The sequence below is a fragment of the Nycticebus coucang genome, chromosome 5, assembly GCF_027406575.1.
Source record: "Nycticebus coucang isolate mNycCou1 chromosome 5, mNycCou1.pri, whole genome shotgun sequence".
Classification (NCBI taxonomy): domain Eukaryota; kingdom Metazoa; phylum Chordata; class Mammalia; order Primates; family Lorisidae; genus Nycticebus; species Nycticebus coucang.
In genome coordinates, this window is record NC_069784.1 from 130,285,968 (window position 1) to 130,305,553 (window position 19,586).

The 19,586-nt window shown below is 44.7% G+C and overlaps 1 protein-coding gene across 10 annotated transcripts in view; it reads left to right on the forward strand.

Annotated features, from left to right (window-relative positions):
• The window catches only part of TIAM2 (TIAM Rac1 associated GEF 2), a 220,952-nt gene that overhangs the window by 110,476 nt on the left and 90,890 nt on the right, over nt 1-19,586 (forward strand). For 6 of the 10 annotated variants that reach the window (XM_053592932.1, XM_053592935.1, XM_053592931.1 and 3 more), the window contains 3 exons: nt 7,649-7,758; nt 9,321-10,496; nt 17,355-17,790. In XM_053592932.1, the coding sequence (XP_053448907.1) occupies nt 7,684-7,758; nt 9,321-10,496; nt 17,355-17,790 (1,687 nt within the window). In that variant the 5' untranslated portion in view covers nt 7,649-7,683. Of the gene's footprint in view, nt 1-7,648; nt 7,815-9,320; nt 10,497-17,354; nt 17,791-19,586 lie in introns of all 10 variants that reach the window. The other 4 variants (XM_053592938.1, XM_053592939.1, XM_053592940.1 and 1 more) reach the window with 2 other exon arrangements.

The window sequence follows — 19,586 nt, forward strand, 5'->3', positions numbered from 1 at the left end:
TTTGAATCTTTGGTTCTGGTGTTCACCAAACAGTACAAGCTCTCTAGAGACCGGGATGTTGGACACATTTTGGCTGAGACTTGCAGTAGACATGACAGAAAAGGCAAAGTAAGACGAAACATTTGATGTGTTGTTTTAAAAAAACTATCTTTGAGAGAGACTGACAGTGTGTGAAATGGATGATTATTTCCAAAAGAAAAATAAGGAAAACATTTTATCTTTACCAGGATTATTTCATTTTAGACCAAAATGGATTCTGTAATTTTGCTTAAAAGGGTTTTTTTTTTTTAAGGTCCCTGAAATATTTTCAGTTTCTGGGATGGCTCAGACATAGCCAGGACATTGAATTTACTTGACATTCCAAAAACATACCAGTAATATTTGTGGGATTTCTGGACTCACCACCTCTCTCATAAACTCAGCCCCGTTAAACTTGTAACATTCTCTCTTATTGATTCTCCACATGTGTGTTGATAGCCTCCTTACCTCCACACAAGATAATGAGCCCCTCTGGGGAAGGGGGGTACACCTCTCACATTTGTTTCCCTCCGAGGGGGGTCTCCAAACATTCATGCTGAATTGCTGAGTGGAACTTTATTTCACTTCAGTCCTCCAAGTTTCTGCCAACACTTTGAACATTTTCCTCCTTTGCCAATGCTGCCTTTCCCCCTGACCTTTGAGCTGTTGGCTGCTATGGGCTCCTTTTCCAGAGGGTGTCCCAAAGTGTCCCCAGATGCTGGTTCACCCGTGGTGATTCTGGTATGGTGGAGTTGGTTAGTGTGTGAAGACTGCTGGGAAGGTGCTTGTCCAGCCTCGCTTTGCTTGTCTTCCCTTCTTCTGCACTTCCTTCCCTCCCCTCCCTGTCCCCTTTTTCCTCCCTCCAGACTTTGTCCCAGACACTGTTCAGGCCCTACTGTCCTTAACAGCATTTTATTCCGTCTGTATTCACTTGTGAATTCAGCACGTGGTTGTGGGGCACCAGGTCCCCCCAATCTCCATCTCGTCATTTGGCAGCATCCTGCTCATCTCTCCAGACGCATTATTTCAGCTGTCTTTCTTACAGGGTCATTCCTAACATTCCTAGGGAGAATTTGAATGTCCAATGGACGTTTCTCTTCCTTTGTAGGATGCAAAAGGTTGAAGAGTATGGGCCTAACTTCTAGCATCCAGAGCAGCTCATCAGTACTGCACAAGTCCTTTTTTTCAACCTGGTTCTTTCTATCTCAATTAGACAATGACTTTGTTTTTATTAATGTTTTGAGGCTCAAAAATTTGGTCATCCTTGGGTTTTATTAGAACAGATGTGCCATTCTGACAAAACTGTCACTTGAGGTTTTATAAGTCATTGTTTCTGAAACTTTTTTTTTTTTTTGACCACTACTCAAGAAGGTATAATTTTACTCCACAACCCAGAGTATAGACAAACACACAAACACATACAAAAGTTTAGTTTCGTAAAATGATTTTTATCCTTCTTGGGATGCATTCTGTTCTATTTATTGCATTCTGTCCTCTGTTCTGTTCCAAAGGTAATATTAAAAAACTGATGTCAATTTATTAAATGAATTTCATGACCCAACAGTGGACCATGACCCATAGTGTGGTTAGCCTTCTATAAGCAGATGTTAGGACATTTATAAAACAGGTGTGAGTGCCCAGATCCTGTTTGTGATAAATTGACTTTACTAAGGTGATGAACTGGACAAAAAGCTGGGCTGTTGTCTCTGTGGAATTTATTACTTTCCCCCTTGTTGAATGCCAGCCATGCTTGTCAACCAAGATCCCCCTCTGAGGGCATGATGGGCTTATCCATTCATCTGTTAAGATGTGTTTGGAAGGAGTTCTGCTGAATTGCAAGGGGCCCCAGGGGCCCAACAATGGAAGCCTGGCCTTTGAGGCCCTTCTCAGCAGCTTGCTTTCTGCCTACTTTATTTGTAAGGATTACTCTTCCTGAGCATTACTTCTATAGAGACCAGATGTTCCTTTTGCCCGTCCTTTATACAAATGGGGCTCCAGTCTGATGATTAGAATTGAGTTCCTTGAGTGCTGGTATTCAGTTCCTGCCTTCTGAGTGTAGCTCGTGGACTCAGATGAGAGAAACAGATCCCAGCAATATTTACAGAGTTCACTAGTGAGTTTGGATCCTGGACAGAGTTGAATGCTTTTATTTTAGATTTTTAGATGCATTTGTCCTTGTATTTTAACAGCATTAGTGGCACAGGCAATTATAAAACTTGAGGGCAGAGTTTCTCAGCCTCGCCACTATTGACCTATTGGGCCAGATACTTACATGCTGGGGGGAGCTGTCTGGTGCTGGAGGTTTAGCAGCATCCCTGCCTTAACCCCCTAAATGCCAGTAGTGGGTACCAGTGTGACAACCAGAGTTGTCTCCAGACACACCAAGTACCTTTGCCCTCGTTGAGAATGATCACTTTAAGGTAATACCAGTCGTTCAGTGGATGTTCAGGTTATTTTCTTACACTTTCTAACGTGAGCATCTAATATTGCAGGAGTGTGGCTTGTGTCGGTTTTCTTGACATTTGACATAGTACTTGCACATTAGGTAGTTTTATATGCTGTAATAATTTGGGGAATTGATCAAAATCAGACAATAGGACACAGGATATTTCATATATAAATGTCGGTCTATGTAATATTTAATTAGTAATTAATAGGTAATGAAGGATCTGAAATGACAGTCTACTTAAGTAAGATCTGATATAATAATGCACATAATAGGTTTATAACTAAGAGGAGTAGTTGTGCTGTGTATTGGTGTCGCACTTCACAGTTTTTAGGTGGTTATACAGACATTTCCATACTTGATTCTCAGTCGATGAGGTAGGTAAGGCTGATATATTTTTATCCTCAAATAAGGGATAAAAAAGCAAATGAGGAATATGAAATCCAGAAAGTGTGATTCTCCTGAGTCTCATGTGCTGGGAAGGGAAAGAGCAGGCCTTTGCCCAGGTTCCCTGACGCAAACCAGGCTAGAAGGCCGAGACTGGTCTCCCTAATGAGCGGGCTCTCCCTGCCCCACCCCAAATAAAGGGGACCAAGTGGGCTATGGTTAAGGTTAACGGTGACTGGTACTTTTCCAACCTGACTTCTGTCCTCTATCTGAAATACTCTCTGTGGACAGTGGTGAGGGTCCTAGTTCAGATCTCTCTGGAATGATGTGAAGCCTGTTGGTGTCTCCTGGTGGTAGAACTTGAGCTTCCTTTGAGTGTCTTGCCCAGTCATAAATCTGCTTTTGTGGCAGTGGCTCTGAGCCCTCCTTGCAGGCCCTGTCACAGCACCATCTGCCCCTTGGGTCCCCTTGTTCTCCTCCTGTCTGGCAGCCGGCTCAGGCTCAGCCTGGAGACAAAGCAAAGGGTGAGATTTCAGTTTGCTGTCAATCCCCCCACTGTGTGAGAGTAGAGACTTTGGAGCTTGAACATCAGTTCGAGCTTGGTTCAAGCAAATGAAGAAAAGGTAAGTCTAGAATTTCCTCCTGAAAGTTATTTTTTTGGCTGGGATTCCGTAGGTACAGTGGCTGTTGGGATTGTGGGGCTGTATTTCTGAAATTCCTCTGCATCACTGGACATTTATGGTGTGGTTATTGATGATGATTTTTTAAGAAAGAAAAAACTTGCACTCTTGTTTGTGATTTTAGTTTAAAAAGGTAGAGAACAATCCTGTGAAATGGGGACTGGAAGGGAATGCAGCCAAAGGTCTAAGCGATTTTTTTACATGTCTCGTGTGTGTTATTTCAGGTTAGTTTCTCTCTCGTGTGCCTTTGCAGGTTAGCAGACTTTCATACGCATGTTTGCATGTTATTGTGCCTAATATGTACTGTTGCTATTTGTAGATACCAGGCCCTTTTAAGCTGTTTTTCTTTTTTTTAAATGGTTCACAGGAAATCTGCTTTTTAAAAAAGTTTTTCAGCCCCCTTTCTTTCAACAGCAATAAAAACCTTTTAACTTGATTACCACAAAATCCTCCTTGGTAAAAGAGTCAGGAGGCCACAGGTGACTGAAAATTTGACCTATATAGTCCCTGGCTTTCGGACAAAAAAATCATAGCTGAAGCATGACAGGTAAATATTTGTTCAATTTGTCAAACTTTGGAGGGACAATAATTATAGTCTCCCTCAGAGATTACCCATCTGTCAATAAATTTCTCATAAATATTGGACAAACTCTTCCAGTTTAAGGCTGCTTCCCCCCCCCCCCGCCTGAATTGACCAGATGTGAGGAACAGCTGGTTGGCATTGTGCCTGTGTAAAATGGGCATGTTTTCACTCTGTCCCTCTCTGCTGGCTCATCTGGGCTGTACTAGCTTAATTATGGAAACATGTGCTCCTGGATTCGTGTACATCAGTCTTTCAGCCATACCCAGGAGAGAGGATTCTTGCTCTTGGTCTGGGGCCACATCAACCTTCTCCCATGGGAAGTTGCCTTCTTCAATTCAACAGGTGTTTACTGAGCGCTTATCGTGAGCCCCCAAGTTCAGGCTGCCTCACAGTGACCAGTAAAGGATGGGGCTCTTGCTGTGTGTTTTGAAATATCCTATGAAATAAGAAATTCAGCTATTTAATCGCAAAGTAGTAAGATGAGTTTAGATTTCAACCTGCTCCTCAGAGTAGCACTGAAGCTTTGAATCAGGGCTTTCGATCCGCCAGCCTCCCAGCAGCAGTTTTGGAGAGTTGGTCCTGTTTTGTGAGCGGAAGGGCTGACAAAGGAGAGGTGGCCAGGAGCCTTCCAGCTCCAGGGGCACTCCTGAACCTGGGTCTGAACAAAAGTAAACAAACACAGGCTCCCTCTGGTCAAGTCACTGTGAAGGTTGAAGCAGGAGCAGCCAGGGCCTTCTTGGGCACTCTCAGTTCCCTAGTTAAGTGGTTCTCAACCCTTTGTAACAATGAAAAGACATCCTGCATATCGGATATTTACATTATGATTCATAACAGTAGCAAAATTATAGTTACGAAGTAGCAATGAAAATAATTTTATGATGGGGTCACCACAACATGAGGCACTGCATTAAAGGGTTGCAACATTAGGAGGCATTAGGAAGGTTGAGCACCATGGCCTTAGGAAATAAAAGGGTTGCTGAGAAAGACCAACAGCTCAGGTTTTGAATTTTTAAAAGTTAGGAGTTCTTGTGGTCCAGCTGTGGTGTCAGAAATGGGGCCACATTTTAGGGTGAGTCAGCTCATCCTAAAAGGTAGCTGTCCCTTTTTCAGATGTGGGAGAGACCCCTTAAAAGGTGAATGCCGGTAGCATTAGCAAGCCCCATTTCAGGCCTCTTTAGTTCGAAGCTGGCCTCAGTGTTAATAGACTCTAATGAACTATTAGATTTCCTGCTGATGGCTATGTGAAAAATCTATTTGACATTTCTTTTTTACATTTTAAATGTATTCGTGCGGATAGACTCAGGCAGGAGATTTGTCTTCGGCCTTATTAGAGGAACTTAGGTCCAGCATCATTGCGTCCACTCTCATTTAGCCTATCTGTATTTATTGATTGATTGATTGATTGATTGACAGGGTCTCACTTTGTTGTCTAAGCTGGAGACTAGTAGTGTGATCACAGCTCACTGCAGCCTCCCACTCCAATCTTCCTATGTCAACCCCCCGAGTACTAGGACTACAAGTGCGTGCCATCATGGCCAGCTAATTTTTTATTTTTTTTTGTAGAGATGGAGGGGTCTCACTGTGTTGCCCAGGCTGGTTTGAACTCCTGAGCTCAAGCAATTGGATTCTGCTGCATCAGCTTCCTAAAGTGCTGGGATTACAGATATGAGCCAGCCCATGCCCAGCTGCCTCTTGTTAACTTTAAAAGTCACTATTGCACCCTCCAAAGAAAATACAGAACAGCCAAAAAGCACATGAAAAGATGGTCATCATTAATCATTCGAGAAATGCAAATGAAAACTATATGAGATGCCACCTCTGTCCTTTAGGGTGGTTACTATCAACAATCCAGAAAATCACAAGTAGGAGTGAGAATATGGAAGAGTTAGAACCCTGGTGCACAGTTGGTGGACATGTAAAATGGTGCCCCTGCTGTGGAAAACAGCATGAAGAATTAAAATTAAAAATAGAATAACCTGATGATCCCGTATTTCCACTTCTGTGTATGTACCCAAAGGAATTGAAAGAGGGTCTCGAAGAGAGCTTTAAACACCTGTGATCACAGCAGCATTATTCAATAGCAGAGAGGTACAAGGAACCCAAGTGTCTATGGATGGATGAATGGATAAACATGTATACATTTATTTTATTTTATTTTGAGACAGGTAGAATGCAAGGATGGTGATCATAGCTCACAGCAATCTCTTAACTCCTAGGCTCAAAAGACCCTCCTGCTTTCATCTCCTGAGTAGCTGGGACCTGGCTGATTTTTTTCTATTTTTGGTAGATATGGGGTCTCACTCTTGTTTAGGCTGGTTTCAAACTCCTGTTGTCAAGTGACTTTCCCACCTGGGCCTCCCACAGTGCCAGTATGAGTGCCTAGCCAACATACATCCATTTAATGGAATGTCGTTCAGCCTTAACAAGGAAGGAAATTGTGACACCTGCTATCACTTGGATGAGCCTTGAGGACATTACGCTAAGTAAAATAAGCCTATTACACAAAGGCAAATACTTCCACTTAATGTGTCAAATTCATAGACACATAAAGTACAATGGCGTGGGGGGAGTGTCTGTTTGAGGGGTAGAGTGTTTCACTTCTGCGAGATGAAGAGTTCCAGAAATGGATGTTGGTGATGGTTGCAAAACAACACTGATGCACTTAACACTACTGAGCTGTAAACTTAAAAATGGTTATGATGGGTGATTGCAAGAGGGACTTTACCTAACAATTGCAATCAGTGTAACTGGCTTATTGTACCCTCAATGAATCCCCAACAATAAAAAAAAAAAAATGGTTATGATGGGAAATTTTGTTAGGCATCTTTTACCACAATCACAAATAAAATCTTTAAAAGAAGCTACACGGTCCCCGTTGAACCCTCACCACTGTGTGTGTGGCTTTGTGTCTCGCGGTGAGTCTGGACTCTAGCAGATTTCCCATCTCTGCTGTCCTCCCCCACCCTCCCAGGAACCCTGCCTTATCGTCAGACATGGCCTCTTGCCCCTAAGAACATAAGCTGGAGAAAAACTTTTAATCTCATAATATGAGGTCACCTCTCAGACCTAAGTAGTTTTAGTCAGGGACTGTTCACTGTGATTTTGCATTCTGAGTTTTGTTTTTACTGTCAAGTCAAATAGAGAACAGTGGATGGCTTTGGTCAGGTCAGGAGGTGCTCCTGCAGTGAGTCAGAGGGCCGTGTTCCTGGCCGTGGTGACAGACCACGCGTGACTCGCTGGCTCTCTCTCCTGCTCTCCCTGACAGAGGCATGTGTTCCACTGCAGACTGTGTTGAGCTGGTGGCCTTTACCAGATTGGACGGGCAGTTCTGGCTTCTGTCACATCTTCTAAACAACCCAGACAAATCAAGCACTTCACAGACATTTCATTTATTATGAAATTTCATTTATCATTTATTGACAGGTCCTGGACACCTGTTGTTTCTTCAGACAATTTACATTAAACCTTCCTTTTCACTTTGAGAGTGTGGTGTAAAATACTTGATCAGAATTTTCTCCTGTTTCTGTTTTGCAGGATGGCTTCGTGGAGTAACTTCCCATGTTTGTTAAATGTGCTGCCTCACCCCAGGACCATGTAAAGCCAGCTGGCCATTCAGCTCCCTCAGAGCAAGTACTGCACTTGAGGTAAAGCCAGCTCCCGTGTGTTGTGGCTCACATCACACTGCATGACTGTGATTAAGGTAATGAGGAAAGGTTTAATTATTTGGTCCTGTGATTTTGGTTTTAAAGTATTTGATAACTGCCACCGAAGAAAAGTCAATCTATTTGACTTCTGTTTTGTGGACTTACGTTCTCAAACAAAAAGCTTATTAAATATATTTGGAAACAACTGGAGAGCATCAACTCCGCCTTGTCTGAAATAGTAAATCCTGGTTAGAAGGAAAAACCAAGAGGGGAGATTTCAATCAAATTTACTTTGGAGGCCGGGTGCCTTGCCTCGTGCCTATAACCCTAGCACTTTGGGAGGCCGAGGTGGGAGGATCGCTTGAGCCCAGTAGTTTGAGGTTGCTGTGAGCTATGAGGATGCCATGGCACTCTAGGCTGGGTGATGGAGCAAGACCCTGTCTCAACACAATAGCAATTTCACTTTGAGTTTGGCTTAACCAATGAATTCCTTGAGCAAATTGGAGTTTTAAAAGGAAGTAAAAGGATCTAATAATTTTTTCTGATGCCCATGTTCTAACAAGTCAGCTTCAGACTTTTTTTCTCTGATCGTGTTCTAATGTGAGGATGCCTGAGTCTTTAGAAAAGCTCTAACATATTTTTTCTGTCTGAAATGAGAGCTCTTATTTTTCCCCTCTCCCCATTTTTCATCTCAGCCTTGTTTTTGAGGACTTCTGGTTCTTTTCTTTTGAGGTATTCCTAGAGTAGCCAGCAGAGCCTGGTACCTAGAGTCATGGTTATTACGAATTTGGTAGTTTTCAAGGTAGCTCACACCCATGATCCTAGCACTCTGGGAGGCCGAGGCAGGTGGCTTCCCTGAGCTCAGGAGTTCCAGACCAGCCTGATCCAGAGCTTATCTCTAAAAATAGCCAGGCACTGTGGCGGGCCCCTGTACTCCCAGCTACTGGGAGGCTAAGGCAAGAGAATTGCTTAAGCCAAAGAGTTTGAGGTTGCTGTGAGCTGTGATGTTATGGTACTCTGCCGAGAGTGACAAAGTGAGACTATCTCAACAACAACAAAAAAACCCCAAAATGTTGTTTTTGAGTAAAAATCTCTTATATTATGGTAATGTTTTATCTCTACCAATAGTTGATTTATAGTGAAAATGTATCCGATCACTGCAATCTATGTATTTGAACTGATACAGTAAAGGTACTTTTCCAGTTTTTCTGTTCAAGAATCATTGGTTAAAGGCTTGCCAACAATAAGGCTGAAGGAGATTTCTTCCTTAAGCTGATTTTTGTGTCTGTTCAATTTCTAAATTAACATTGCACAACTATGAATGTATTGAAAATAGCGTACAAGGATGCAATATTATCTGTCTGGCTAATAAGCAGCCTGGTACAGTAGGGAAAACCGGTTCAGTAATTCTTGCCCTTACTCAGTGAGATGTGCCAGGAATGGAAAGAAGTTGCTTGTTTCCTGTGTAATGTGTAGAACTTTTTTTTTTTTTTTTGGAAAGTTGTCATAATGGAATGTAATTTAGATCATGGTTCATACTGATGCAACTGTTCTTAATTTAGGTTACGATGGGGAACTCTGAGAGTCAGTATACCCTCCAAGGATCTAAAAATCATAGCAATACGGTTACTGGTGCTAAGCAAAAGCCTTGCTCCCTGAAAATACGCGGCTCTCATGCAAAAGACGAGAAGTCCTTGCACGGGTGGGGTCACGGAAGCGGCGGGGCGGCCTACAAGTCGAGGTCGCTGGCCCGAAGCTGCCTTTCCCACTTCAAGAGCAATCAGCCTTACGCATCCAGGCTCGGGGGACCCACGAGCAAATCCTCCAAAGGCCTTGCCTGCTCCAAGCACAGGGCAATTGCCCCGGGAAACGACTTCCAGGGCAGCAATGCTGCTTTCTCCCCCGAGAACGGCTTCCTCTGCGCCGGCCACCAGCCCGCAGACAGCCACGTCCCCTCCAGGGCCTGCGGCAGCCGCCTGCTCACCTGCTACGGGAGGAGCGAGCGCCTGGCCTGCGCGCCGCCGGGCGAGGGCGGCCGGAGCCCCCGCGTGCTCATCAGGACGCTGGGCAAGCTGGACGGCTGCCTGCGGGTCGAGTTCCACAGCGGCAGCCCGGGCAGGGCGCCCGGCGAGGCGGCCGGCGGCCCCGTGCGGCTGCTGCGCTACTCGCCCTCGCCGGCCTCGGGGGCGCCGGGGTCAGCTGCCGGCCAGGCCGAGTCCCCCGAGTCCCCGCCCGGCCGCCGCGCTGCGCCCGCCGACGCCCGGCTGCGCTCCAGCAAAGGCAGCTCCCTGAGTTCCGAGTCCTCCTGGTACGACGCCCCGTGGGGCAACGCCTGGGAGCTGAGCGAGGCCGACGGCTCCTCCCCGGCCCCCGGCACGCCCGACCCCGGCCCGCACGCCAGCTTCCCGCCTGGCGACACCAAAAAGCCTTTCAGCCAAAGTGCGTCCCTGTGCTCCCTGCGGGACCTGTACAGCGACGCGGCGCCGGGGAGCCTGTCCCCGTCGGGGGTCCGCCTCTCCGACGAGTACCTGGGCGCCCGCGTCTCCTTCGCCTCCGACATGGACGTGCCCTCCCGAGTGGCGCACAGGGACCCCGTCCAGTACGGCTCCTTCACCCTGCCCTGCCGCAGGCCCAAAGCCTTAACCGAGGACACTGCCAAGAAGGACACGCTCAAAGCCAGGATGCGACGGATCAGCGACTGGACAGGAAGCCTCTCCAGGAAGAAGAGGAAACTGCAGGTGAGAGAATCGGTTATGAGAAGGCAGGGAGGAGCCCTGAGCGTCCTGCCCTGTGGCTCTGTCCCGGGCCAGTGAACAGGTGGAATGAAGAGTTCAGCATCAGACTCCGCACACCGCGTTTTCAGGGGTGGGTTTCTTTTCCCTTTTGCTTCGGATGTGCATTTTCACGTTTAAAACACAACTCAGACTTCTCGTGTCTCTGGGTGGCTTAAACCACAGACATCCTGTTTCTCCCGTTCTGGAGGCTGGGAAGACAGAGGCCAGGGTGCCAGTACGGCCACATTCTGGGAGAGACTTTCCTCCTGGCTGCAGACGCTGCCTTCTCTCTGTCTCACATGGCAGAGAGAGAGGGGGGGGATCCCTGGGCTCTCCTCCCCCTCCTGTAAAGACCCTAGTCTCCTCCTGGGGTCCCACTCTTGATCTCCACTAAATCTAATTACCTCCTAAACGCCCCGTATCCAAATACTGTCACATTGAGGGGATTAAGGCTTCAACATTGGGGCTGGGTGGGGGGGACACATGTTTAGTCCCTCCTACCCTGATTCTGTGCTTGCCTCTGTAATGTTCTGTGAGCTCCACAGGCCTAATCTGGAGGCCAAACTGTTCTTAGAAAGCAGAGCTGGAGAGAATTCCTGAAGGTATCAGTTATCTGAGAATTTGGCCAGATCTCATTTTTCAAGTCCAAACAAAAAAATGAGATTATTGTTATTTTTGGACATATAGGCTTCCTGAACTTGATATTACTTTGAGGAAATTAAAATTTCTATGCTTAAATTGGTACAGTAGAAAAAATAAAGTTGACAATATACGTGTAATCTTACAACCTCCTCATGAGGATAACTGATGGAATTTCAAAAACATATGGTATCGGGGCGGCGCCTGTGGCTCAGTCGGTAGGGCGCCGGCCCCATGTACCGAGGGTGGCGGGTTCAAACCCGGCCCCGGCCAAACTGCAACCAAAAACTGCAACCAAAAAGTAGCCGGGCATTGTGGCGAGCGCCTGTAGTCCCAGCTACTCGGGAGGCTGAGGCAAGAGAATCGCTTAAGCCCAGGAATTGGAGGTTGCTGTGAGCTGTGTGAGGCCACGGCACTCTACCGAGGGCCCTAAAGTGAGACTCTGTCTCTACAAAAAAAAAAAAAAAAAAAAAAAAAAAACATATGGTATCTGTAATAGAAAAAAACATATTAATATAAAGCTCTTAAAATAAGAATAATATTAGTAATAATAATTTTAATGGTGCATAAAGTTTCATTGGGGGAACAAAGTGGCTTAATCACCAGGAAGAAAAGTAATATAGCTTTTTAAGTAGTTAGTGGCAATTGCTAGGTTTTCAGGTTATTGTTTTATTTTTACTTTTGATTATTTATAAAAAGTAGAAGCTATTTTTGTTCATTCAGTGTAAGTCATGAATTACGGGAATTTGAATGGGCAATTAGTGCCTAGTGGAATCGCATTTGAATCACCCTGGATAGACCTACAGAGCTTTAGTGGTGGAAGATAAGGTAACTTCCCTGAGTAGATTGTTTCAGATTCATGAAATGTGATACTTGTTTCCTTCTTAAGTGTAATGTCTGCCACCACTGCTGTCCCTCCTGGATTGTCCTTTGGTTTCTCTTTCTCCTTTATGATACCATCTTGTTTACAGGTTTACCTCCTCATATCTGTGAATGTGGTAATTTACTCAGTAGTTGGCACTTTTGCAGACTAAACCACTGAGTGGAAGAGCTTTGACCTTGTCTTTCAGCTCTCATTTCCCACACAGCTGGTAGTCATGCACAGTGGGAGGAAGAGCTCCTGCCCACCAGGGGCAGCAGTCCTAGCAGACAACGTGCCATCTTTCCATTCAAGTGTTGCAGTGCTGACCTGTGTTCAGCTGTCATCTGCCCTGTCTCCCTAAGTGATACTACATTAAGCCAGTCAGTCCCCGTTTTTTGTCTGCACCACATAATGTGGCCTGACTGACCCAGGGCTCTCTTGAATCTCATTGTTTCTGCTTTGGTTCAGTTTGGAAGCAGAACTCTGGTGCTGTGTCCCTCACCGTCCCAGTCCTTTCTGTCCGGGGCAGGCCTTCATTGCCCCTCCTGCCCAAGGACGCTGAGCCTCCCTCACTTCCTCCAGAAACCTAACTCTGAATTATTTGTGTGCCTGTGGAGTTCTAAACAAGCTGGTTAGAGTCAAAGAATCTGCATTTTAAAGCTAGAGAGGACTCCTCTCATTTTAAAAATGAGGGAACTAAGGTCTAGGAGTGTGAGGGTTTTTCCTGAAGACACGTGGCTAGTTGGGGCCAAGCGTCTCTGTGGAGCCCCAGCATGTGTGTTTCCCACCCAGCCACGAGGCTGTGGTGTTACTGATAGGCAGGATGGATTACTTTGGGGTTGTTGCATAGTAAGGTGATAAACTGGGATTTTTTAAAAAGCGGCCTATGAAGGCAGCTTTTCCAGTTTTGCTTTGTTTCCCCATAGCTGATAATCTATTAATGTGAATAAAACTAACTTTTTTGGCAACTATGCTACTTCTGTTGGTATACCTTTTGTTTTCCTTTCACAACTTCAGGTGAAGATCAAGTTTTAGATACTTAAAAAAAAGTAATCATTGCATGGGAGCTAAGTGTGTGATAAGGTTTTAATACTAGAATAGGGTTCCAAACCAATACACACTCTCTCACAGGTGTACAGACTTCTTTATGCCAGCAGGACAGTGGTTCAGAAAGTCTCACCATCACGGACAATCATATTTGTTTTGACTTTTTAAGGAAAATGGTATAAAAAGAGCAGACTTTTTTTTTAAAAAATAGGCCTTTAAAACCACCCTGATAAATTATAGCCTGAAAACAGATTAATCCATGAAAAAGCATATACAAGTAAAAAAAAAAAAAATTACACTATTTACCAAAAAAAAAAAAAAAAAGGGAAAGAGAAAAAGAGGGAACATGTACTGGGGAGTGTTTGATGTGGGTAAACTCTTCGTTTCAGGTCAGTGCTAACTTTGCACTAACAGGCCTTTTTCTGACCGGGTTAAATTTTGAGTTCTGTCAGGGGAGGCTAGGTTATGCTGTGGTAACAAAAGTTCCTCGAGTCTCTGAGGCTTAGCACAATCAAAGTTTATTTCTCACTCATGCTGCACGTTCACCCCAGTTAGCTGGCGCCTCCAGTCTGCATTGTTTTCTAGGACTCCAGGTTCTAGGACGACAGTTACTGTCTGGAACATTTCTTTTTTTTTTTTTTTATTATTTTATTATTTTTTTATTTTATTTATTTATTTTTTTTGTAGAGACAGAGTCTCACTGTACCGCCTCGGGTAGAGTGCCGTGGCGTCACACAGCTCACAGCAACCTCTTTTAACTCTTGGGCTTACGCGATTCTCCTGCCTCAGCCTCCCAAGCAGCTGGGACTACAGGCGCCCGCCACAACGCCCGGCTATTTTTTGGTTGCAGTTTGGCCGGGGCTGGGTTTGAACCCACCACCCTCGGCATATGGGGCTGGCGCCCTACTCACTGAGCCACAGGCGCCGCCCGTGTCTGGAACATTTCAAGTTACTGTGGCAGAGGGAAAAGGAAAATGTGTGTTGACTTTGAAAGTTCCCACTCAGTTCTCACATTTGGTTTTTGTTCATATTTATTGGACAAAGCAAGGCGCATGGCCATGCCTAACTTCAAGAGAGGGAGGGCGCAGGAAATGATTCTACCATGTTGGTGGGCAGCAGTGGTGAACACCATAGAATTTATCTCAGAGTAGATGTGGGACGTGGGACACAGACACCTGGGATTTCTCGCCCTCTTAATTTTAAGCTCTCTCTGCATTGTCTCAGAGAATTTCTGCAGAGATCTGGCAGTTCTTTCTCTGGGAAGAAGGAAGATGGACTGGGAAGAATGACCGGGCAGGGACTCAGTGCTTTTTCCTAGAGTGTGAGGAATGGTGATCAGTTTTCCTTTAGCTTTTTATAATTAATTTTTTTTTTACTTAAAAAATATATAAGGTGCTTCTTCCAACATCTGGATTAGAAAGGCAGATTGTTTCAGATTCATGAAATGTGACACTTGTTTCCATCTGAGATTTTGACTGACATGTCTTTTTTGACTGACATCTCTTTTTTCCCTATAGCTTTATTGGTCCATAACTGACACATAGAAATTATATATATTTAAAGGGTACAATTCGGTACTTTGTTATATATGCACATTGTGAAATGGTCACCACAGGCAAGCTGGTTGCCGTATCTGCGCCTCACATGGTTACCCTGGGGGGTGTGTGGTGAGAACATTTAAGGTTTACCTTGCAAGTATCCAATCGGATACCATTAACTGTAGTTGCCTTAGATCTTTAGAACTTAGTCATCTTGTATAGCTGAGACTTTCTACCCTTTGCCCACCATCTCCCCAGTTACCCCTCCCTTCTGCCCTTGGCAACCACTGTTTCCCCTCTGCTTCTATTTTAGATTCCACATGTGAGTGAGGTCTCGTAGGTAGTATTTCTTTCTCTGCGGAATGACATTCTTTGGGTCCCTCTACTCTTTGCTGTAGTGGCCTGGTCTTCAGGTTATGTTAGTCCTCATTTATGATTATACAACTGGGTGGAAATGGAAATTATTGGTATGGAAACATAAGCTTTGTGTACATTAGTTTCACATCCATAATGTGATGATTAGGAGTTTAGCTGAACCTATTTAAAGGCATTTTATTTTATTTTTTTAAATGCCCTTTCTCATTAGTCTGAAAATTCGTCACTGGCTGTTAGGATTCTAGATAGAAAGCTTTAGATGTTTATTAGAGACTGGGAAAGTTCATGCCTATAAAAATCACTATGAATGCTAAAATGCATTATTTCCCTATTTCTCAAGGAAGAAAATTCTTGCTTTGCTATGGTTGAACATTTGAAAGTTGGCACTACCACTTCAGGTCTCTCTCTTACAAAAAATGAGGCTGCGGGTGTTTGTAGGCTGTCTTTGACTTGACATGTGTGCGTTTTCCTCTGGCAGAGCTTTGCCTATTTAGCACACTCCGTTATGGCTCTAAGTATTCCTTTACCTCCTAGGAGTTTTTGAATAGCAACAAAGTGACAGTTAAGAAAAAATATCTTGGGTGGTGCCTGTGGCTCAAAGGGGTAGGGCGCCGGCCCCATATGCTGGAGGTGGCGGGTTCAAACCCAGCTCCAGCCAAAAACTGCAAAAAAATAAAATAGAAAAGAAAAAATATCTTAAAGTGTTTTGAAAGTTTCCTGTCTAAATGAGTCAGAGTGGCTGGATCATTTGGTATGTTCTGCATTAGCAGCAGCATATAAATAAAGATGACTGTGGGGTGTAGTGTAAGCACAGTGGAGAAGAATGTTTTCCCTAATAATAATATCTGTTTGGGGCCCTGTTGTTCATGGCTCCTGAGTATTTGGAAGGCCCCTGCAGTCTCGTAATGATTTTCCTGCAAAAGGCATCAAGTAATTGCTACTTGATTTCTGGAAGAAATTTCTGAAAAGAAAAACTCTCTACTCAGTCCTGTATTCAAAATAAGGCCCTCAGTCAGTGGTCCTTGAGCCAGTTTTCCCTCATTTTTACTTTAAGGCATCAGAAAATATCAAAAGCCCACTAGCAGCTGATTAGACGTGAGGTGACAAGCACCTCTCTGCAGGATCACCTGAGTCTAGGCTCTAAATGTGGTGTGTGGGCGCCTGTTGAGCCAGAAGTTAAGCTCACTTTCTGCTGAACAATCTAGTTATGTTGTTTACCTGTGAGTAGCCTGAAGGCAGGTTATTTTTCTTGAATGACTGGATTTCTAATCCAGATGTTAGAAGAAGCGCCTTTCTTTCAGTTTTGCACATGGCTGCTTGATGCTCAGTGCATCCAGCCTCCTGGGGAGCAGCAGTTACTGTGTAAGTGGGAATTTTACTTAGAGCTACCTGCGTTTGATCTGGATCAGAATAAATATTAAAGTTAAGACTCATGTCTTTGGTACCCCCCAGTGCCTGGAATAAAAGAGGTTATCAGAAGGATGTGAACGAATGAATGAGTATATTCTTTTCATGTAAGAAATTCTCAGCTTAAGTTAAAAAAAAAAAAAAAATTATGAAACCCTACGTACTATCCAGTACTCTTCATGGATGCGGACTCCCAGGTGCTTCGCGGTTTTTACTATATGAACTGGGAAGAGAAGATGCTGGGTCCTGATGTCTGGAAGTCTAGACCAGGGCACAGGGCCAGAAGCTGGGGACTGTGTTTACCGTGGGGAGAGGAAGAGGAGTTTGTGGGGTCTCCTTATCCTCCCCACCCTTCCCTGGAACTGTTGATTTTCTAATGTAACTTTCAAATTATTCAGAAGGAAAATAGATTGCATGTGTGTGAATTCTTTCCCCGATGACATTGATGCACAGTAAGCAAAGAAAAAAGAAATATCATTCTAGTGATACTCACTAGTGTGTTTGAGACATACTGGCTTGTTTCTTGATGCTCAGTAAGCACATGTTAGGTCAGAGACAGCCATGGGTATTATATTTATCTCTGTAAGCACTGACTCCCTGGGTATAAATTGGGCTAGGTTGCACTATTTCTCCGATTCTTTCTGGTTTGGGGACTTGTGATTAAAAATATGTATTTGTTGGGTGGCGCCTGTGGCTCAATGGAGAAGGGCGCCAGCCTCATATGCAGAGGTGGCGGGTTCAAACCCAGCCCTGGCCAAAAACTGCAAAAAAAAAAAAAGTGAAGCTCTGTCTCTACAAAAAAAAAAAAAAAAAAAAAAAAATGTATTTGTTATAAGACTCTTGCTTCGCAGCACCACTGTTAGCAACTATCAACGTTACACTTAGGCTGCGGTATGGAAGGGGTGCTTTGGCAGTCTCTAACCTCTGACGGATGATCATTTGTGCTGCCCGCAGGAGCCGAGGTCCAAGGAGGGCAGCGACTATTTTGACAGCCGCTCCGATGGACTGAATATAGACGGGCAGGGGCCCTCCCAGGCTTCTGCCCTGCTATGGTCGGGGGGCTCTGCTCAGATCCTGTCGCAGAGAAGTGAATCCACTCAAGCGATTGGCAGCGACCCCCTCCGACAGAACATTTATGAGAATTTCATGCGAGAGTTGGAGATGAGCAGGACTAACACGGAGAATGTAGAGACGTCCACAGACAGCGCGGAATCCAGCAGCGGGTCGCTCAGCTCGCTGGAGCAGCTGGACCTGCTCTTTGAGAAGGAACAGGGAGTGGTCCGGAAAGCTGGGTGGCTTTTCTTCAAACCGCTCGTCACTTTGCAGAAAGAAAGAAAGTTGGAGCTGGTGGCTCGACGGAAGTGGAAACAGTACTGGGTGATGCTTAAAGGTAAGCGTGTTTTCAATGTGCTGGGGGCCACGGTAATCATTCCTAGGTGTTCTGTCAGGAACTGCTGCTGAGTCCAGCATTTGGTTTAACACAACGGGCTTCAAATCAGTGTCTTGCTCAAATGTCCCATTCAGGCTAAAAAATAATGCGTGAATTTAGTGGTTGCTATTGTGCAGGTATTCCTGTACCATTCTTTGATACTATTCCTGCATGTAGGGGAGGGAGGAAAACCAAATAAATAACCACAGGTAGTTCAGTTGCTGGGAGTGTGGCTCCTGCATCTCACATTCTGCGCATGTTCAGAGCTCAGAGTAGGTGCTCTTCCTACCGGTGCAGCTAAGACTACAGTCGGGGCATTTGATTTGTGTCCATCCTATCACCTCTGTGAACTAAGAAAATCTAATTGTTACCATCACCAGCAACTGCAGCGTTGTTGTTGTTGTTTTTTGATGTAAAGAAAATAGAAGAATTTGATTTGTTAAGATGTTTCTCACAGGCATTGCCATTTAAGAATTATAATTGCCTTGCTCATTGTGGATATATAGATTTGAAGAAATTTAAATGCCTTGTGAGGAGGCAGGCAGCGCCCAATGCAACCAGCGTTGGTGCAGATAGGAGGAGCAGCCTCACAGCCTCCAGTGTTTCTGCACAGCACCCCCACTCTCCACCTCTGTGAGTGTCAGAGGAGCTGAAGGTCGTATTCAAAAGTCAGCCTCGGCTGGGCGCCTGTGGCTCAAGCGGTTAAGGTGCCAGCCACACACAGCTGAGCTGGCCACATACATCCCCACAGTAGTGGTGGGGCTGGCGATGCGATGCACGTGTGTGTGATGATATAACACTTTGAGAAGGAGGAGCATGGGTGACAACAAAGGGATTTGGTCATGACATCTGGAGGATGGTGTAGAGATCTAGGGATATTTAGCCTGGAGAAAATGAGAACTGGGTGAGAGTGAACAGCAGTGTGTAGGAGAGAGTGCATTTCTTCTGGATCTCCCTAGAGCAGTGATTTTCAACGGGTATGCTGTGAGAGGGTCTTAGCTGTGCTGCAAACATGTTTAAAGATCATTAATTATTTTTGAAAGAAGTTCAAAGCACAGTAAGTAGATTCTTTTTATTTTTTTCTTTCTTTTTTGATCAACATTATTTAAGAGTTTCCAGAGAACTATAGGTTCAAGGGTGCCATGAGATAAAAAGGATTGAAAAATACTGCCCTCGAGGTTAGGGCGAGACCGATAGGCTGATTCTGAATTAACGTAAACAACAGCTAGAGCTGATGTCCCTACTACCAACATCATTTGTACAGAGCTGCATTATTGGAGGCTTCATCGCCGGGATTCAGGCTGCAGAGCTGGTCACCATGGTCCTGGCTCCATCGCAGAAGGTGCACCAGGAGCTTCGGCTGCTGGCTTCAGGGTAGGAAATGGGCCTGAGCCCTCAGTCCTGCCTGTGCCCTGCTATCATGCTGTTTGCTTATAAAACATTCAAGATCTGTGGATAAAGGGTGCTTTGTAGTATAAATGTTATCAAGTTCACATTCCTTCCTTTCCTTTGCAGCCAAGGCAAGGCGTGTGATAAAGATGTTTTTTTCCCAGCATAACCTTTTCCATGTGGCTTTCTACACCTCCTCCCTCTGGGAATTCAGTGTGTCAAGTTTCAATTTCTTGGCTTAGAATCCAAGTTGTAATGTTTGGTCTTAAAACTGTTAGGTTAATCTTAGTTAAAAGCACATATACAGAGGGTGCCAATAAATGTGTACACATTTAAGAAAGGAAAAAACTGTATTAAAATTGTAATAC